At 46.9% G+C, this 22,546-nt stretch overlaps 1 protein-coding gene across 2 annotated transcripts in view; it reads left to right on the top strand.

Moving 5' to 3' along the window:
- LOC119393970 (monocarboxylate transporter 10) overlaps positions 1-22,546 on the top strand; it is a 132,029-nt gene that overhangs the window by 21,332 nt on the left and 88,151 nt on the right. The window contains exon 1 of one of the 2 annotated variants that reach the window (XM_037661175.2): positions 6,037-6,293. The exons of the other annotated variant lie outside the window; for it this stretch is intronic. Coding sequence (XP_037517103.1) covers positions 6,143-6,293 — 151 coding nt within the window. The 5' untranslated portion in view covers positions 6,037-6,142. Of the gene's footprint in view, positions 1-6,036; positions 6,294-22,546 lie in introns of those variants that run through there. 2 annotated transcript variants of the gene reach the window in all.

The raw sequence follows: 22,546 nt of genomic DNA on the forward strand, positions 1-22,546 counted from the left end.
GCTCGCTACGTCACGCGGACGGGTGACCCTGCTCCGCTACGTCACTTCCTTCCTCTCCCCCCCCCCTCCCCGCCTGACGACGCTGCTGCCAGCTGTATTCGGAAGTGACGTCACTGAGGCTGTCGCGCGAGTGCCGCGCGCGCTATTTTTCACTGACTGCGGAGCGTAGCCGGAGCTGAAAGGCCGTCGTTGCACAAGCTGACGCAGACGGCTGCGCGAAAGAAATGCCAAGAAGGCAGCGGCATGGAAAGCCTTGTGCACGATCCTCGACGATTTTTTTCGCTCGAGCGGTCTTTCCATTTCACTACGTTAAAGTAGTGAGCGTGTGCTGGCTACAGAATATGTGCCAGCTCTTTAAAAAAATTCCTGTCAGTACGAGCTTCATCCTAATGGACTTTTGAGTTAGCCATACGCATTAGATTGCAATGTTTTTTACAAGAATCCTCAACTCTCACAATTTCTTGTGAATGTTTCATGCCACTTCCAATCCCTATAGATCCCCCCCACGGACACACACACACACACACACACACACACATATATATATATATATATATATATATATATATATATATATATATATATATAGAGTGAGAGAGAGATTTAAAGAGAGTTTCATCCGTAGTCCCTTGCTAACGTCGCCTAGCCCTGCGTAGTTCAACTTACTGCCAAGGGACTGGAGATGCTTGCAGCCTTCCCCTGCTCAAAGATACAAACAACGGAGGCCAGTTCCTAGAAGTACTGACTGAGGCACTGACGATGACGCAGCGCCCGTACGGCGCGCGAGCCGCTCTCAAAAGCTTCGCGTCGTCGTGTACTGCAGCGGGCCACGGCCCCGACTCGGGGTTTGCTATTTTTGCGGCTCCCCCCTTTGACGCAATCGCGACCGCTGGTAGTAGTGGCGGTTGAACGAAGGCCGCAGTGCAGTGATCACCGTCCAGACTGGAAGGTATAAATAAAGACACGGCGCGACGGTCGCTGCCAAGATCATCAAGGGGCGACGACGGCCCGCGCAATATTCGAGCGCCTTTCATTAGGAGCGCTCAGTTTGTTTGCTCTCGAATGTTTCCTCTAATTTATTGTTTGCCGGCCGGTCTATTGCCAGCATTTTACCTCCCAGCGAAGTCTAGCTGGCATAAAGGTAGAAGGTATAGCTTAAAGGGAAACTATAGTGAAACAATACATTGGTTTAGACTGATCAATTATATTCTGAAAACTGGCATTAATGTCGCAACCATAGCTTCATTAATATACCAGAAAATCAACGCCAAAATTTCCCTTTTAAATTTCTCGCCGAAATCTCCGATGGTGACGTCACGGATTTCAAAGTGCTTTTTGGTATTTTTACCTCATTATCTTAAATAAATTACCTGAAACTTGGTATATTGAGTCTCTGGCACCTTTAGAAGAAAATGTACTTCATTTTTTACCTATTCGGAACTAAGCAGGCCCTCGTGGACGCTGTCAAGATCAATGACGTCACGGCGACTGGCGCGGGACTTTCAAGGTGGCGTCGCCACCTGCATTTTATTTTTTCGCCTTCTCTCACTTACCAAGAGAGTTCTCGCAGTAAGCGTGGTGTTAAGACTAATTTACTAATACGAGAAAAATGTCGTCTCTCTAGTGTCCCTTTAAAAACTAAATAAGTGTCCGCCATGGTGGTTGCGGTGCTCGGGTGCTGACCCGAAGGTCGCGGATTCGATCCCTGCCGCGGCAGTCGCATTTCGATGGAGGCGAAATTCTAGAGGCCCGTGTATACTGTGCGATGTCAGTGCACGTACGGAACACCAGATGGTCTCCGGGGCCCTCCACAGCGGCGTGCCTCATAATCATATCGTGGTTTTGGCACGTAAAGCCCCGCAAGTTATTATTTGTTATTAAAAGCGAAAGAATTGAAATATAGCCTGTTGTAAGTATGAACGAAATGATTGTTTTAGCTAACTATGTGCTCAGCTTTAGAGAATTTCAAGAATGAGTTGGGAAAATGTAAGGTTGACGCAACGTGTGAGCAGCGACATGTGTGATTATTAAGAGACACTGTCGACGTTTTTTCGGAGCTGTCATTATAAAAAAAGCATAAATTGATCCAGCAGTACAGAGACGAGAGTAAATGTATTGAAGGCGTAATGAACAGTGGGGCCGGGGGGGGGGGGGGGGTATTGTAACATAGCAATTGTCGACTCTGCAATGCTGTTCTGACGCATTGCATCAAAGGTACCTTTCAAACTGCAGAAACTGTCACACAAGCTGTGTTGTGAGGTCTCCAAAGGACGCCGTACGGCGATGACCCACAAAACAATAGCTTCGAAACGAACGAATGGCGATGGACAGATTGCAACAACATTAGCCGACAAGCAATCGCGGATTGTAAGCGCAGTGAGTGATCGATGACACTTCGCAATTCGAGCGGGTCATTGTTACGCTTTTGTGTAGTGATAGACAAAGCTGTACGGAGAACGAAAGCTAATACGCACTGTCCATGTGGAACCGTAGCGACGAAAAAGGAAAGTTCGATGGATTTTCAGTACCTTTTGTCCAAACTACAGGCTCCAGTAATTTTTCTTTTCTTCTAGGCGGCAATCAACGTCCTTCCTTGCGTCGTGGAACTGTAGTGTTATACATGGAGAGTGCCAAAAGAGGGCTAGCAAAATTAAAGAACCAAATGTATAATGCTTTCGGCAACCTCTTTACACAGGGACGTGAGTTGCAGAAAAAAAAGGGGGGGGGGGGGATGTATGGATGTTCGCTCCCCACGGGACTTACCCACGGGGAGCTGTACAAAAGACATTCATAGCTTATTTTGCATATGTACATACATCGCTCAAGCTTTGTGTTATTCCGGCCTTTGCACGCACAGGGGGCCATCTTGGAGGAAACTTCTGTGCGGATAACTTTGAGAGTTTATCTATGGGTGGCAGCACGCTTTACAGTGTGGCGTTTGATCTACTAGACAGACAGCGCAATGACCGCGCAATATAATCTGCAGTGATATGGTAGAGGAGCCTGTTACGACGGACATGCACATCAATAGAAATGTATAGAAATGCGTTAGCCGAGGTGATATGAATATCAACCTCTCCACAGCAAGCGAGTTAAAACAGAATTGAGACGAAAGTCGACGATAGTCGAACTAGGAACGTCTCTGTAGACAAGTATTCGACAAAAGAATTGACAAGGGGAAAACGTTGACCCTAGCTTGACGCATTCCTTTTAGGCTCACTTTTAAATTGTTCTCAAAGAATTATTGCGCATTGGCGTATCCCTGTAGATTCTGGGAATCATACAAAGAGGTCCGTGTCGTTGTCGCTTCCGGCACCAGAAACGACAACGAAAAAAAGAAACAGATATAAATAAAACTATTGAAACGTGAGTTCCTCCTACCCAACTAAATATCCGGTGAGTCACTTCGCACAAACAAAGCTGATACTTCGTTATTAAAAAGCCGTTAAGTCTTTCTTTAAGTAAAAAAAAAAAACAAGCTAGATACACCACATGCATCGCGGAATCGAACCACGTGCCCCAACCTAGCTCGGGTCCAATGACATTCCCAGTGTCAGAGCACTGCGGTGTTTCGATCAGAGACGGACGCCCTGATTACCGAGAATAGGACCCGCACTGTTCGATGCACCGCTTACACAAGGACGTTCACCCCATACACTGCGCTCTCTATAGGTACCGGGAAGCTATAGCGACCGACCGAGGCGCACTGCGACGTCGGCTGCGCGCCCATAGGCGGAAGCCAGCAGTGGTGACTAAGCAGGGGCTGTCCCAGAGCAAACCATGCGAACCAAACGGCGCATTTACTATAAGGGGACAGTCTAAGAAGCCGTTGTGCTGCTATCGCAGCTCCGGCGCATCTTGTGGAGATGTAGAGAAAACATTGCAGTTGATTCATTTCACCGCGTTGGTACAGTGTCCAGTAAGATTCTAAAGACCATTGCGCGGACAAAAACTAATAATTTTTCATTGCTCTACAGCGTAGAATTGAGTCATTGAGTCAACACATTGCGTTCTTCGCGCTTGCTCACTTAGGCTCGATTTCAGCCAACATACTAAGGCCGCAAATTAAAAAAAAAAGGAAACAACGATGCACTAGCATTACTTAGTGCATTGTAGCAAAGTAATAATGACAAGACCTCTTCAGCTGCTCGTTACAAATTCCGCAGGGTCCGTCTAACAGACAATAATAAGGCTGTACATGTGGTCATTCATAAAGAACTTTGTCGTCAGAGCTTTTTGCGACATGTGATAGGCTCCAAGAATGGGCATTTTCCCACTGTCTTCAGTTTCGCTAATGCGACTTGTGATTACGCAACATTAGAGCCAGTGGCTCCCCCCTCCCCCGAATTTTTTTTCTCTCGTGGGATACAGAGCACCAAATGACATTCGACCGCACTTACCTGCCAGGACCCCATATCGGATCAAAGGCGTGCCCCCCTACCCCCTTCTTCCCCACCCCAAAACAAATTTCTGCCTACGCCACCGTGATTAGAGCTATACTTTACTGTGGACCTCGTCAGGTAACCGTTGATCTTCGCGCTGGTTTAGGTTGACGCATCGTCTTCGTGGTTAGAAAACGTAACCGCAAATCGCAAGTGGAGCTGTTTTCTTTTGACCACGTCGTTGCATCCCTCTTGGCATCCGCTCAGAAACTGCAATGACAAAACGCACTTCGCGTTGACGGCCCGCCAGTCAGAAGGGCCTTCTTGGAGGATACAATGTATTGCCCGGTGATTGTGTTGACCATTGGGGTAACTGCTGCTTACGTCACTGGACGGCACGTCTAGATAGCAATTAGCGTAGACTCTTCTAATTAAGGTTCGCTTATTGGAATATCTTATTGCTTGCTAGTGTTGTCCGTTACGCATGCGTTGTTCCACGCTTACGGTTTTGTCTTTCGAGCATGCGTTGGTGCATGTTGGTACGCTTATGCACTCTGCGGATAATTTACATAATTAAAGGAATTCAGTGAAATATGATTTTGCGTCTTGTAGTTGAAAAAAAGAAGAGCATGGCAGGTTTCTTTAAAAAAATGCTGCGATTCGCAATTATTTTCCGAAAGATACTAAAAAATTTGGGTGTAGAAAGTCACAGAAGCCTATCGACGTAGCATGTGCGCCAGTGGTTATGTTACCCATGGTACCTACACATGTGGACAAGTCGGCACAAACGCATCCACGAAAACGATCGACTTATGAGACATCGACGGTCGTGAAGACTTCTCGGGCACTTAATCACTACCAGCACGTGCAGCTTCGAAGAGGCTTGGCGTTAGCCGCCTCAGTTTCATAAACCTTCACTCGCAACCGCCTCCACTACTTTTGAATTCAATACAAAATGAGTCGTAAAACGTGTATCGCTGTACGATCCAATACGTTGTTACCGGGGTCGTGCTGAGCTGACGTAACAGCCGCTGGCGAGCCGAACTTGTACTACTAGTTTCATATACCCTTTGTTGAAACGACATTCTTCCTTAATATTATTTTTCTGTTTGTACCGCCATCATTTGTATCTCATTAGCAGCTTACGTTACGCATCATTACCATCATTAATGTATCGCATCATTAGCAGCTGCACTCAATAGGAAATCGAAAAAGAGAAAAGTATCTGAAAAAGAAAGAAAGAAAAATAACTCGACTACAGCGGCACCTACTCTAGTGCGCTCCCGCGTGCGTCAGAAAGACACATGTGGCGAGACACGAGTACAGCATATGCACGTCTGTCTGTACCGATGCAATGTACGTCGCCACCGAAGCTCGCTAACGCAGCACTACGCTGCTCACAGCACCTGCTGCCGCCGCTGACTCGTCAACGTTTTATGGCTCGCTTTCCAGCAATGTCAACATACGCGCGCGCGCACAGGGCTCTCCTTTACGCGCAGACAATACAAAAGAAACGGACGATCCCCCGGAGGCGAGGGAGAAGAACTGACTCAACGCCAGCAGCAGCGCCTATAGCATTTGCGCGCTCGTAACCGAGGAGAGTCGCTGCTGCTGCTGCTGCTGCGGCATCATCAGACAGTCGTGCCAGGAGGAGCCAGGCTTGCAGCCGCGCCGCCGTCGCGTGCCCCCGGTGCAGTACACCTGCTGCACGGGTACCTCGCGCGCGCGCCCGAGCCCGCGTGCGAATCACCGCCTCCGCCATGCCGGAGTCTTCGTCCCGACGTACCACCCGTCCGAGCCGTCGACAGCGATCGGGACCGCCACCGACGTCGTCCTCGGAATGGAGGACCGCATCTGGTCACCAGCGTGGTGGCCGCCGGCCATCCGGGTTCGTTGGATTACCCCAACGCGGTACGTACGTACGCCACATAGATACACGCGACCGCGTATATAGCGTATCAAAAGCTCCACGGCCGTTTCGTTTGCTGCTTCCGTCATGGGAGCTTCTCGAACTACTTACGGTCGCCCGTCACGCGCCGAAGCCTTGCGGCGTGTCGGTTTATAATGGATGCTGTACGCGGTCATGGCGGACGCGTCGACGGTGTGTCACGGGTTATCTCCTATGGCACGGCGCATAGGAACCTAGATATCAACCGTTCCGAAACCCGACTCCTTATCCTTTATAGCTCTACCTTCGATGCCAGGGCCACCGCCAGAAGACCGGAGGAACGTTTTATACGGCATGGACTCACTTGGAAAGTTGTGTCTGGTTAAAGGTTGCAAAACGCTTAGACGTTCTGGCGTTTTTTTTTTTCTTCTTTCTGCTGGGACAAGAATAATATCGCCGACACTATCCAAGGTTGCAAACGGAAAAGGGTCGTAATAAGGTCGCAAAAGCGAGGAGCGCTTCGGACGTTAAAATAAGTGAGCTACGAAGCTGTCAAAATAATGTTCAAGGTAGAGATCGCTACGGAAAGTCGTTACGCGTGAAGCGGCTGATGAAAATAGAATCGTGTTGGCCGACCACAGATAGTTGGCTCGCGACCCGAGGAGCGATTAGCAGAAATAAACGCGGACAAAGAAAGGCACATGGCCTTAACCAACAGATGGTTAGAGCCGTCACATGTGCGCATTTTATGTGTTTAATACGCTTTATGTCTATTCGCGTTTATTTTATGCGCTTTTCGTTCAGTAAAGCGGCAGGTGAAAGGAACGAAAGAAAATCGGATCTTGGTGACTACGCAGGTGCCTCGGAGCTTTGATATGATTGCTGCAGGTCATCTGTAGGCGCGGTCGCGTTCATCAATGGAATTCCAAGGAGAGAAATTGATACAAGAGGGAAATTTGTCAGGGAAGGTAACCGAATGAAATTCCAAAGAGGCGAAGAGTGGGTGTGCATAAGATAAGCTCTTCGGTGAATCTTTGCCGGCGACGTGCCTCACATGCTATAGTGGAGACGGGTGCGATGAAAAATTTAATGACGTGCACGGTGAAACGCAAGACACAAAACCTACCCAAAATACGTCACCCCAAACGCGTTCGTTACACGAGCTACGCAGGCAACGTTAGTCCATGAACCAATTGTGTGTCTTAGCTCAAGGGATGATGGGATTTCATGAATATTCAATACGGACATTAAGGTTGTTCTTTCGAGTGTAAATACATAAACTAGGAAGGTCAATCGGCTATGTCGCGCCGTATGTTGCATGCCGGACACAGCAGCGACATTAGTGGTTTGATTTTTAAGAGGCAGTACGCTATTCAGCCAGCAAAATCTGCTGATGTTACAAGAATCTTTCATACATAACGTTCCTCGAAAGCAAGGAGGTCTGCGAAGAAGAAAAGGACGCCAAGTCACAAAAGACTTCATAGAATCACTCGCGGGAATGATAGTACAAGCTGCCGGGGTTAGCAAAGTTCAATTCCTTACGCGTGAAGTGCTGCTTCTCGACGGCTTAGTTGCAGCCACGTGCAAGCGGCGGTGCGTTAAACAGCTTGGAACATTTTTCTAATTGTAATACGTTCTGCAAGTCAAATGTGCCAGCCACGTTCCTTTTATTCGAAAGAGAACACGGCTGTTGTAACAAAAGGTTCAAGGAACACTGTTGCTTAAAATGCTGAACGCGTGCAACGTGTCCTCAATGAATTCCCGGCTATAACCTATCAGCATTGTTCTCCTGGGCGACAAAACGAGAGTGCATAAACAGCTGTAAAGAGACAAAACATATGTGCTGAAATGTTTTAAGGACACAAGCGGTGCGAACGAAAACATTCGTTGCCACATGACGAGGCCGCTTTAGATGAAAACCATGCGAAGCGTGCGATCACGCTCTGCAGTAAACATTAAGCTGTACTTAAACAAGCGAGAAGAATAAAAATATGAGAAATATAAAAAATACCTTCGGTGACAGATGGCGCCGTGACATATAAAGCTCCGCGCACTGCTTTTTCAAACTCGCTGCCGAAAAAACCCATCTATAAAGTATGAACGGTCGTTGCAATTAATTACGCGTTTATGAACTTTATACCCAGTACAGCTTTACCATAATACAATGCTTGCAAAAATTGTACGCGATACTACCACGATAGTCACTCTGTATCATGAAAACGAAGTCTGGAAACTTCTCAAGTTTGACAAACCCACTTTTGTGTGTGTGTGTGTGTGTGATCCGCTCGATTACCACACTAAAAAAAAAAAAAAAAGAAAGCACGCTTACGAAATTAGTTGCGCTTGGTATTGAGGCAAGAATGTCTTTTTCTTCTACTTTACTGAATCAGTCAACTTTTCTAGAAGAAATGAGTTGAGAGCTGTCGAAGTGATGTTTTCGTGATCAACGCTAGCGATCGGCATAACGTTTAAACACGGCCGTAAACACAAGAAAACGTGGTGAAATAATGTTTGTGTGTTCTTGTTAAGCTCTCAAAAACAGCCTCGAGGTGATAAAATATGCGGACTTATGCTGTTGCAAATTCCATATAAGTGTGAAAAGTCGCGCTCTTCGGTGATTCACGAGCTCCGTGTGGACCGCCTCCTATCCTAACGCTATTAATTTCTTTTTTAGCTTTACTGCTACCATAGTCGTTGTAAGAAAAGACGCAGAATTGACTAAAACCTTGAGTCATTAGCCGCAAGATGCACACAGATGAAGAGCCATTCCTTACACGTCACACGATGCTGGCGCATATTGAAACATCCTCACTGTTTTCATAGAAGGAGCACTTCATTATTATTTTTTTCCTACTAGAGTAACGAATAAGCGTACGACAAGCTAGCATTCATCTTAGTTAACGGCTTACTGTAGCCTCAAAGCAAGAGAAGAGAAAAGCGGGTCACGTGGGATAATTGCGCCGCTCACTGATTCAATACGTTCTTAAGTTAGGCAGAATAGCAAACGGCGGCTGCCTTTTACGACGCTGCACCGAATTAGCGAAGTGTCCGACACGTTCAACATTTGCGCATCGGGCACGCATCAAGGTAGGCAATGCACGCAATTTCTGGAAAAGACGCTGTAACGAGCTCCACTGCGAACGACTCACTAATGAAAAGTTAGCGGAGGTACAAATAGAAACTCCGCGCAGCTTAACAAAAACAAGAAAGGGATGAACCGGGAAAGTCCGGCGAACGGAAACAAATATGCCGCAAAAAAAAAAAGAAAAGAAGAAAGCTAGATAAACAGTCCGCCGGATTCCTTCCTATCGCGCATACATGGGCGGCAGCTGTGGCAACTGGCAAAGCCTGCCCCGGTCAACGGGGTTTAAGCCCGCTGTGTAAACGGCTAAGGTTCACCGCGTCACCGGAGCGGTTGCCGGGTTGGTCGTTTTTTCTTTTCTGTTCTTCTTCTTCTGCCCCTTTGGCTGCAGAGAACTGTGAAAAAGAGTTAGAGGAAGGGAAGTAAAGTATAAAAAATGGCCCGAGGTAATGCAGAACTCTCCTGCTCCGCTGGATATACAAGGCTATTTGATGGCTTATGGTATGCTGATAGCGAACACAGCAGTCAAGCGGTTTAAATGTATAATTTAACTGGCATCACTGTTAGCACTTGCATTGATCATACTGACCAGGAGTTGCATCGTTAATTACACAGTGCTGTCACTCTCATCTGTAATCTTATGCGCGTCTAGAGAGAGAGAAAATGCAGGTAGGTTAAACAGGCCGAGCTCGGTCGCCTGCTCGGTTCGCTACCGTGAACCGGGGAAAGAGAACCGAAAGGTGACGAGGGAAAGTGTAGTTAGTAATGTGCAGCAACACACGCACCAAACGAAGCGTTCATTGTACACTTTGACTCATCGATATAAGAGTGGCAAGATGGCTGTAATCCGTTTTCTAATGAACGTGTCAACTGAACATTCTGCAAGGTAGACATCGCGCACTTTCCATCGTGTAGACGAGAAAGTTTTCGCGAGAATACACGCTCGACAAACATGTTTTCGCCGAAGCCGTAAAACCAAAGACAAAAGCTCTCTGTGGTCTTGCATTGCCCCGTCAGCAGTGCTGCGGTGTAGCAGCCGTGCTTTCAATGACAGCGGTTCTTTCGCGATGTGTATTTATCTACCGACCGGTCTCCCGCAACGCGTTACCGGGATGAGCATACGTAAACCTGCTTGCGACCGCTTGTTACAAAAGCCGTCGATTGCGTAACCGTCTCATAACAGGCCAAGCGGGCTCCTCAAGTCGCGGGTCGCCGCGGGCACTGTCCGAACGCCCACGGGCTTATATACGAGAAGAGATCGCTGTAAGCGGTACACGTTTCGCTAGCTGCGCTAAACACCACGACGCGATAAGCTCATTGCCGGGCTGACCCTGCATGGTGGCGGGCCAAGTACGTCGTCTTACCTGTTATGTGACTTATAATGCCCATTTGCTCTTTTGTAATTCCTAGTGGAGGTCTTGATGCAATATGTGATTTTGGGACCCCTCTGCTGTATAATGTACTTACACATGTGTCCTTCATTTTGAAGCGTACAGACAGGTGATGAAAATTCTTGAATTCGACGAGAAGCGTAACGCGACTGGTTGGTTGTTGCATAATTTGGAAGCAAACAGCGCAGAAAAAAAGTAGGGGATGGAGGGGGGGGGAGAGAGAGAGAGAGAGAGAGCAAGAGAGAGATAAAGATAGATACGAGAAAGGAGAAAGGCTATCATGTACAAGAGGAAGGCTGCTAAGGAACAAAAACAGAAAGAAAGAAAGAAAGAAAGAAAGAAAGAAAGAAAGAAAGAAAGAAAGAAAGAAAGAAAGAAAGAAAGAAAGAAAGAAAGAAAGAAAGAAAGAAAGACGAAGAAGCACCGCGTCATCCAACAGCGGCTATTGACACCACACTTTTCACTGCTGTCTATCGAGGTTGGTGTCTGAGCATGATGTATTATTGTACTATTGGCTCGACAATGGGCATCTCATGGGGAATGCATTTGAGGTCCGAGATATTTTAGGTCAGCATTTTGCGGTGGTTGCTGCAGGTTGAACAGTTCGCTGAACGTAACGCTGGATGACTGCTGTGTGCTCCGATTCTTGAAGAATTGACGCACTCGTAGCCGATAGTGCAACGAAACTTTATAGGTCAGAATGCCATCTACTTTGAGAAAGCGGTGCTAGTCAAGAAAACGCACGACAGTGCGCTGTCTACCAACCAAGTAACGGCACACGTAATGCTATGGAACTTACAGTAGATTGTTCAAAAACCGCCAGGGTGCGGAACGTAGGACGCAAACAGAATGCTGGAGGGGTGTGTGTATCTGTACTGTTGTCCTTGCACAAATGTGTCAGTTGCTCCGCGGTAGCTTCGCAGGTAGCGTGTCGTGCCGCTAAGCTCAAGGCATCGGGTTCGATTCCCTGCCACCGCGGCCGCAATTCGACGGGGGTTAAATGCAAAAACACTTGTGTACTTAGTTTTAAGTATGCGTTATGGAACACCAGATGGTCAGAATTAACTTGGATTTCCTGACTCCGCGGCGTGCCTCATATAGATAACAATTTTTAATGATTACACCGGAGATGTTAGCCTGGTTCGTTGGCTGGCTTGCTACTCCAGTTAACGGTATCATAGTCTTAGTACGCAAAACCCAACAATTACGCCAAGTGTGTCCGTTGCCGCGCTATTGAAAATCCGCCGCTCAACAGAATTTACTGGCCAGCACCCAAACGCACGGCGCGTTGTTAAACGATAGTCGCCTATGTGACGGGAAAAACAAGAAAACGCAGAAAGCCCCGATCGAACGTGTCTGAGGTTAAAACATCGGCCATCTTCTGCGAATAACGCTGAATAATATATGTAGTTAACGATTAGCCTTCTTACGAAACGGCGACCCTATCGTCTCTTTCGCGAACGCTTGTTCTTAGGGTCGCGAAGAGAATGATACGCGTCTTCCTTCGTTTTTGTTTTGCTCTTTTCACCTTTCGCAGAAAATAGCCACCGTGGTGCGCTGACCTCCGAAAGCGGCGCTTGCTTGCGAATTTGAGTTTCTTAGACACGTAGGCACGGAGATCAATGGATCGGTTTATGACCTCCTTTCACGCATTCTTCTCGTGAGACGCCTCTGTTGCAAGCGCAACAGGTGTATGCACCGATGATATTTTACATACCATATTTCTGTCTCAAACGCTACCGCTTGTACGCACGAACGAAACAAAATTTGGCGTAGATATCGCTTAGTTCACGCATTCAAGCAAACTCAGTTTGTAAACAAACATTTCCTGCACTGTATTTCGATTATACATAGCCGGCTGTTTCCTCTAGGTGAATGCAAACATGTAAAAATAAAAGTAAACTCAAATAACAGAGTGCATAATAAGTAGATATTTCTTGGTCTTTGATTATCGCATTTGCAAAGCCTGGAGACCTTTCTGAATGAATATAATATAAATAATTGTTGGGGTTTTACGTCCCAAAACCCCGATATGATTATCTTAACGCCGTAGTGGAGGGCTCCGGAAATTTCGACCCCCCGGGGTTCTTTAACGTGCACCTAAATCTGACTACACGGGCCTCTAGCATTTTCGCCTGCATCGAAAATGCGGCCGCCGCAGCCGGGACTCAATCCCGTGATCTTCGGGTCAGCAGTTGAATTTACTGAAACAAAAAGGACTTGATATCGACTTTTAGTTTTATGTATCTGCCGACAAGGAAGCACCAGTAACTTAAGAGCGTCACGTCGATGTTTCCGAAGTTTACAAAATTCGTTATTAAACACTTTATACAGCTTACAGTGAATTTATTTTTGGCATCAGTTGACTCAATAATTGTATATCATGTGTCGCGTGTTTAGAAAAAAAATGTAGATGATTTAGAGTATTATGTGCTCTGCGATGGGAAAGTGGTAAGCTTTAAAGGTATACGCGCAGGAAAGGAATTTAGTATGCAAGACTTTTTTCGAGTATAATGCTGGTGAAGCTTACGGCGCGAGCAAACGATACCGGCGGTACAATGCAACGTAATGAATCTAATACGCCCCAACATTAAGGTGGAGGTAATCAGCAATTTCTATTATACAATACACCGATTAGGAGAATGTAAAAAGCGTCGTAAATACTTATATTGAGAGACGCAGTTATTTTAACATAGACTCGTTACAAAAAGTGTTCAGTGACAGCAACCCTGCTTTTGCTGCGTCTGATAACACTCGCTTATCCTGTGCATAAATTAATGAAATCCCCCCCTCCCATTTACGAAAGCGCTAATCGCACACACAGGGCCAGGGGCAGGTCAAACACGATTTCTGCTGTACCTCCCAGCAGTCGATGACGACGACAAATGTCAACATATCTGATAGCAATTTTTTGAAGAATGAGATAAGAGAGGTGCGAAGGCAACACCCGGAAGATAGCGCGATGCCTCCAAGGCACAATTTCACGCCTTTCTCTACGGTATGTGATATAGATAACGCGCCGATATCGAGCCAGGTAATTGTGACGATAACCTGGTTTGTTTGTACAGCACTGAGATCAGCACTCAACTGAGAAGCAGAGGTCGCAAAAAGGGCTCCAGCCTGTCTTCCGTCTCTTAATCGCGCATTAGTGAGAGCGTGGCGATTTCCTGTAGCAAACGCGTGACACTTTCCTTTGTCCTCATCGGTTCAGTAGACGTCATCGATGAAGCACTCAACGTTGAAGACTCTACAGAGCGATGAAACCCAAAGAATGGCTCTTGAATACAACTTCGTCACGTCACCGCATCAAGCTCCTCCTGTGATGTTTCGCAAAGGGACCGATTGAAGAGATTGCAAAATTTTCGAGCGTAGAATGGTTTCGCCGGGGCAGTTGGAAGCGTCGAAGCAAGTGCTGCTGCAGATAACATTTTCTACCCAAACTGCTGCGTTTTACGCGTCAAACCCACGGCACGGTTATGAGGCGCTCCGGAGCATAGTAGAAGAACCCCCGGGACCACCGGGCGTTCTTTACCGTGCGGCTAAGTTTGATTACACGAGAGTTTTTGCACTTCGCTCCCGTCGAAACGCCGCCGCCGTTGGCTGAGAATTGGGCGAATCGGGTCAACCAGGTTAAACTGCCCGCCTTTCTTATACGGCGTCTCAACGATGTGCTCAGGAAGCTATACTCCGCCGCCATGACGGAAGACCACTTTTGGAGGAGTTGTGATCGGGGCCCCCACATTCTTATGTGCACAAGGCCACAAAAACCCTATTTTGCTTCCCAAAGGCGACTGGCCACCTCACGAACGCTTGTGAATTGTTGGTGAACGTTTACGATCTGTGTGTGTTGACATTAACTCTTCCTTTATTGTTTTTCCCACTTTTATTTTCTTCTGGTGTATATTATCCACCCCCTTTCCCCTTCCCCAAATGCAGGGTAGCCAACCGAGCACGTGCTTGGTTAACCTCCCGGGTTTTCCCCTTCCTTTCAATGTTTCCATAAAGGGCACCATTCACAGGCTATATCCCTTTGAACGAAAAATCGAAAAAGTCTTTTCACAGACTTCAATTTTACGTTCTGTCTTCATTGGAACTCTCGATGTGCATACCGCATGCATCATTTATGCGCATGGCGCAGAATGAGTACTGAAGTCCATTAACATTTTGCATGTGTTCTCATATTTACAATCTTGGCTTTGCTAGTGCATTCCTCTCTGCTTCCTGCTTCAATACGCCCGCGTCTCTCAAACACCGTTGAACGCTTTGTAGTCACAAGACGCGTGCATAGATCGTGTTAACTTCTGCAATTATGGCAACAGCCTCTGTGATATTGAATGGTGCTGCGCGAGTGTCGCTGCATTCAAGCCACCCATAAACCAACCTCTCCCGTCTCCAGCTCTCAGTACATGTCCTCGAGCGAAATAAACGAGCCGAGTTTTGAAGGGACAGAAAGTGCCGACCTCATCCATCAAGTGCACATTGAGCCTTTCAACGAGATATCCTATCAGACCCTTCACCTGTCCTCCTCGCGCGTATTTCAGTGCTTTCCGATATGGGGCGCCTCTTCAGTCGTGCCCAACGCGAGCACTGCACGCACGCGTGCCAAGGGAGCAAATGAGATAGAAAATAAGAAACTTGGGCCACTGTTCCTACACGGATGTCACTGCGAAATGCTTACCAAACTCGCTCCGGGAATTGCGTCAGGCTCGTCGCTCGCGAAGCAACCACGTGCGACATCGATAGGCCCTTCATTTGCATTCGTGCTTCGCAATATCTCAAGGGAGATCGCGCCGCAAACCTCTCGATGGCGTTGCCTGATCTCCGCACGCGGCGTCGGTCAACCCCTTAACCCCCCGCCTCCTTTTCGCTTTCGATTGCAACAGATACCACTTCAAGTGCGTCGGGGGAGATTATGAAGGGTGTATCAAAGCGAACGTAGCAAAGAAAAAAAAGCGCATGATAATGATCGTATGCTATTCGAGGGGGGCGACTTTTTTGCTCGCCTCACGTCCTCTGTGAGACACCCGTTTTGTTATGCCTGGTTGTTGGCTGCGCGTTCATTAAGGCGACGCGACATTGCGTCAGAAAGCCTCACGAGAGAGGTCTGGGTATGCGCGTGCATATATGGGGGAGTGGGTGGAACGTTGGCAAGCGCAATTAACCGAGTTCGGTTCTGCGCGAGCGCGCAAATTGCGACTACGCGCGGGCGTGATGTTCACGTGTAACGCTCGAGGTTACACCTTCCGGGCGCCGCTATAGCGACAGCAAATGCGGAGAGCTGCGACGGATGCACGGCAACCGTCGGTGACGACTGTACCCTCAGACGGCTTAGGTTAGCAAAAGCAAGGCGCTGTGAACACACTTGTACTGTAACGCGCCTTTCTCGGCAAGAACATTGCATGCAGTTGTGTGCAGGCTAAATGTGCGGTCATACCGTTGTGAAGGAAAGGTTTATACTCTGGCTTTATACCAACGCAGTTTCGGTGCGTGGAGAAATCAGCGCTGCAGATTTTTCGTTTAGCTGTATATATATATATATATATATATATATATATATATATATATATATATATATATTTTTTCTTTTTTTTCACACGAAAGTGTTTTATGCCGCGGTCCACCACGGCTCCACTGACGTATTTCCGTCACGGATATGACGTTGTAAAATATAAAGACTAACAGATGGCAAAGAAAGAAAACTAGAAGAAAAAGTTCCATCACCGGGAGTCGAACTTACGACCCGTCGATCCGCAGCCCGAAACGATTCGGCCACAGACGGCACGTTCCTTGCCATGCTAACGGCGAGATATTTATATACACGATTTGCCGGTGACGGTACACAAAGATCGGTGGTACATTAGCGTGTTTTCGTTATCACTAGTGAGATGGCGCGAAGGGCTCGAAGAGCGCGCTTTAAAGGTCCTCGCCCCACGCAGATGAGCGCGCGCCTCTACAGGGCGTGGTCGCTCGCACGCGCACTTATCTGGTGATGGCGGTGGTTTGTACGTCTTGTGCTCTCACCACAGGTTTGCGTTGAGAGCAATGCACAACAAACGCTCAACTACGTCAGTGAAGATACGTTTCGCTTTCGTGTTTTACCGATTCCTATGACAGAGGGATCAGCCATGTTTTTTAAATGCGAAGCATTTCTTAGCGCACTTCTGCGACTTTGAGCGTATCTATCTATCTATCTATCTATCTATCTATCTATCTATCTATCTATCTATCTATCTATCTATCTATCTATCTATCTATCTATCTATCTATCTATCTATCTATCTATCTATCTATCTATCTATCTATCTATCTATCTATCTAGCCGCCTACGACTTTGTGCTCTCCTGGTCGCTTGGTTAATCGAATGTACACCAAAATTGGTATGGCGTAACGTGACTGTATGACGAACATAAATATTAAGTCAAAACATGAAAACCATGACACGCATGTCATGTACAGCATGATTTACATGCCACGCTCATGGTGCGCTGGCGGCCGTTTCGCTAGCTTGATCTACCCCGGAATTGGTATTGCGCGACGTGACTGTGTGACGAACATAAATAATAGGAGTTAACACGAAAATCATGACACGCATTTTCCTTAGTGACATACAAGACGATGTATGCAGCTCTTTGCTGGCTGCTTCGCATTACATCGATTCCCACAATGCGTGGGATCTGCCGGCTTTTTAACTTGAGAAATATTTTTTTTTCTACTTTGTGATTGACGACGCTCGCCGTCAAGCATGGTCTTGCATGTACAGTGCTCGTCAAATGAAACCCGAACAGAGGCAAGCCTTCGCAGTGGTATAGTGCGCGCCGTCCAGCTATCACCATTGACAGGCGCGCGCATCCGGTTTGACCGCACTGCGCATATGCGCGCCTGTCCATGGTGATAACTGGACGGCGCGCACTATACCACTGCGAAGGCTTGCTGGTGTTCGGGTTTCATTTGACGAGCACTGTACAGCTTAGCATCGTAGCCGAACCGTCTGCGTTCACGTTTAAAGGCAGCAATGTTGCCACAACCCTTGACCACAACCTAATAGAGTTCAGCGCCCATAGTACGAAAGTTTCTGCGACACATTTTTTCTTCTTTCGGCTCAACTTTTGCTTGCTTCGGGCAAAGGAAACGTCAGAAAAAAACTGTGCTTTCGTTCCTGTACTACAAGAGAAAGGAATGATTGTTCCCGAGGACATGACGGAGGTATTTAAATACAGGGATGTGTGACAAATCAGTTCTGTGGAAGCTGTCAAGGTACAAGGATATTGATGAAAGGAAAAAGTTGTCCACCCGCTTGTATAAAGCACAAGGATACAAAGGAATCCATACAGATTTATCAGAAAGAACGCTTCTTAGTATACAGTAGTATGTCTTCAACTGGGAAGCTTTCTTTTTGATAAATCCGTACGGATTTTCTTTGCACCATCGTACTTTGTACAGTGAGGTGCATGACAGTTTTTCCCTTTCGCATAGATGTATAACAGTTCACTTAAATACGTAGCCGGCAATAGCATTGTCCCGTGATTGATCACACTCCGCTGGAAACTTTATCGAGTGTCTTCTCTTCGAAAACAACAAACGTGCGGAAATACCTTCGCTGCCAACCCGATTACGCAGCAGCTCGCATTGGTTAGCACTTCTTATAGACTTACAAAGCAGATTAGCGGCATGTAGTCACATGCCGCCACCACGACCAGGAATCGAACCCGCGCCCTCGTGCATAGTAGCGCAACCGTTAAGCTACTACGGCAGGTAGAGAGAGGTGTTCCAGAAAATAAGAGAAAAAAAATACACATAACGTGAAAAAAGAAAAAAAGAAAGTAGTGATGCACGCTGTGACGTCTTCGAAATCCTTTGTGATCATTGTGGGCCTGCCGCGACGGCTTCACCTCTTAGCAGCAACCGCACAACGCACCGAGCAGCCCGCATTTGCAGCGCGGCGAAGACCGACTGACAGGATACGCCGCGGCAGCCGCCTGTGCTTTCGACAGACGCTAGGCGGCGTTAGGAACGTGGCGGAGACGTCAAAAGAGAGAGAGAGGAGGAAACCGGAAGTGAGGTCACAATAAAGAAAAAACAGAGGAAATAGAGTCACGTGACACGGCCTTAGTAACAGCAGTGCGCTGACGCGCCTGGCTGCATAGGTGACTCGGGCTCCGGGTTTTCGCTTCTTTAGCGTTTGCTCCCCCCCCTCTCTCTCTCTTTTCACTCCGAAGGTGGGGTGGGGAAAAGGCAGGCTCTCGAGGCACCGTGCCGTAATCCTCCTCGCCGCTCGCCGAGCCGTGCACGGAGCGGCAAAACAACAACAGCTGTTCCGCACGCGCATAGAGCCGGAGAGAAAAAAAGGTGCCGTACTTATAAACACGATGACATAAATAAATAAGGGAATACGGAGACGTGCTTGGAAACTGCGCGTTGCCTCAGAATCCGTGCGTGGAGACATATTGCACCGGTTTTTTGCCCAGGTTACTGCTGCTGCTGCTGCCTGTTGTCATGGGGCGGGAAGCTAGGCGCGCAACTGCAACGCTTCTCGTACGAGCTGCTGTGAACTACGGTTCTCTGAAACTCGATACCGGCAGCTGAACATTTCTGACGGAGAGCGCAGATCGGACACAGTATCCGCCTTGTGCACTTTGACAGAGTACTACAATGGGAACCAAATCGGTGGCTCGAAAAGCAATGTTTTCTGGTTCAGGAACCGAACACACACCGACAGTAAAACATTATAATAACAATTGTTGGGGTTTTACGTCCCGAAACCACGACATGATTATACAAGACGCCGTAGTGGAGGCCTCCGCAAATTTCTACCACCTGGGGTTCTTTAACGTGCACCCAAATCTAAGCACACGGGCCTCTAGCATTCCACCTACATCGAAATGCAGCCACCGCGGCCGAGATTCGATCCCGCGACCTGCGGGTCAGCAGTCGAGCACCGTAACCACCGGACAATCTCGGCGAGTGTGAAACGTTGTAAAGATGACGAATTACAGCTGAAAGCTCTTGAACAATGAGGCGGTTTTAAAACAATGAACTCCTTGCAGGAACCTGCTAGGTGAGCGTTCTGTGAAATATTTATGTTAAGCTTATCGGCGCACGTTACCCTTCTGGCCAGCTTGAGTGATTGTGTCTTGACGTAAGACTCCGCTGATCGTGTTCAAACAGAAATACTGAGTGGTGGCGTCAAGTCACCGCCACACTTGTCTTCTTCGTAAACACACTTCTGTGGTTTCCTCTTTACTGCAACTTCATTTCCCCACTTCTGAGCAGCAGGTGAGAAGATTTATTGATGCCGACTTTTATTCAGACCTTTTATTGTCGCTTCAAAGGTGTTATGAAGTCGCGATACCGTTAACTAACCAAGATGCTTAATCAGGCACAGCGGCATCGTTCTCGGCTATAGATCGCAACGCAGTTCTTCACATTCAGGAATAAACCGATGACACCGCCAGTTCGCCAGTGCACCCCGCATGCTGCGTCAGGAGAGACATCCATGGCTCACTTGTCAATTTTTGCGGGCCATTCATATCAGAAAGAACCATCCAAATTCTCGCAGAGAATTTTTTAAGCGACTGCCATGCGTTAACCGACTACACGTGCACTCGGCCCACGGACTGTGTACGCATTTCTCCCAACGAAGGCGCTCTTAAGCTTTCCTTACAGACACTTGTCTGAATGATACGCTTTAGTTTGCATGTTTTTTGTTGCGGTTTGCTTTGCGCTTGTTGGCATCTTTGATGTCCAATGTGTGTACCCTTTTATCGCATTCATCTGTAGCAGTATGGCAGGCTCGCCAGCCGGCAAAGCTCTCCAGGATTCATTAGATCAAGAACACTCTCTCTCCCCTTGCAGCTGTCGGCAGCAGAAACTACGCAGTAAATTACATCATGCCCTTCGGCACGCTGACAAGGCGCCCACATTCGAGGCTGCTCTTTCGCGTACTGTTGTTGCATTGCTCGCCCTGTTTGCGAAATGCACGTATTGACTCCTCCTCTGGCTGATCCAAAGCGCTGGCTAAGAAGATAACGTCTGGAGGATGCTCGCTAGATAGATGATAGAGGTTGTTGCGTTCCTTTCTCCTTATCTCTCCCTCTTGTGCGTAATATCCAATCCAATCAGCTGCTTTTGAAATGAGCACCAGCTTTTGTGCGTAAGATATACGTCATCCGTAAGTTCGGTTATATCCTTTCCTGTCTGCAGTCAGCGTATATATAAGTACAGCCCAGACGCTGTGACATTTCAACGTTCAATTACTGTCAAACTCTTCGTTGCATGATAGGTCTTTAAACGCTATGCATAAATATTCTGACTTTTGACCAACTTTAACCGCCTTTGATACACGCTGACTAGTGACATATTTTAGCGAACGATCATGATTCATTAGTGACACCGTTCCGGCACACTTTGCGCCATCTCTTACTAAGGCATTGAGTTCAACTGCGAATCACGCGAACAGAGGACATGCGTTGGCTGTTGAGATCACGCGATCATGAGACCACAACGCAACAATGTAATGTATTGACTCGTGTCTACATCATGTTGATTCGTTTTTTTGGTTTTGTTTTTCTTCTACAACGTAATGATTTCGAGTGCCTGCATCGCGCTCTGCCTACCCTATCTACCTCCTTCGACAAAAACAGCAACAAAAAAGCGGTGTCTTACCAAAGATGACTATGCCTACGAACAAAATTAACGAGCGTCATACTTTTAATTTATTTCTGCAGGTATATTTTACCTTTTCGTGGTTTTGTTCTCTTGCGTTCTTCGCAGTCCAACGCGACACACTGATGAAAGAGAAAAAACAAGGATAAGACAAGCGGGATAGGTCATGAAGGCAATGATGTCCGTTTTGATATCTTTGATATACAGCACGGAAACTAACAAGTGCGCTGAAACAAGAAAATGGGAGATATTGAGTACAACTGTCAACATAAGGCGCTGCGCGGAAGCACTCAGTATAATATATTTCATTGCATTTCTTTATCGTATTTTCATTGAAACGAAACACTATAGATAAGCGCTTGTGATGAACAGCTGTGTGTTGCTATATACGGAATGATGTGTTGGACCGTATACTGTAGACAGACGTAGATATGTGTGGGTGTGAACGCTTTATTGCAATGTGAACTCCTGAAAGCGAACTGCACATTGCCATGTTAATTTTTTTTACTTGTTCTAGTTTGCGATGTTTTTTTCTCTCTCTTTATTTGTTCATGTTTATTTTGGGTAACCACTTATTTTTTTCTTTTTTCGCTGCAGAGCTTATAGAAATGAAGTAACGGAGGTGATGTAAACGTCAACCTCTCCACAGCAAACCAGTTAAAACAGGACAGAACAGATTTACAAAAAGAGAACTGAAGTTAATGCATCTGAATCCCTAGCCTAAGAATAGTCGAGATTCGTTCAAGTATATTTACGAAAAATAGCAGGTTACATAGGGAAAAGAATGCCGATACAAATAAAAAAGATATTTCACGAACAGAATAAGACTTTATAAACATGAAGAAACGATTATTAAACGGTCATAGTATTCCATACATTTCCTACATTTATAGTAGTTTCATTACATAAGTACACATTGTTGAATTTGTACAAGCCACACATTCATGTGTGTACTGTCATAATAGGTTGGACAAGTGTGTTGTAACAAAAAAAGAAAAAAAGAAAGAAGGGAGCGAAATACACGCACTTCAGCGCCCGCGGCAAAACTGACAAGAGAGCAAGCATACTTGCCACCAGGGGCGTAGCCAGGGGGGGGGGGGTGAGGTTGGGGGGTTCAACCCCCCCCCCGAAATTTTTCAGT

This window comes from Rhipicephalus sanguineus, chromosome 5, assembly GCF_013339695.2.
Source record: "Rhipicephalus sanguineus isolate Rsan-2018 chromosome 5, BIME_Rsan_1.4, whole genome shotgun sequence".
In the NCBI taxonomy this organism is placed as follows: Eukaryota; Metazoa; Arthropoda; class Arachnida; order Ixodida; family Ixodidae; genus Rhipicephalus; species Rhipicephalus sanguineus.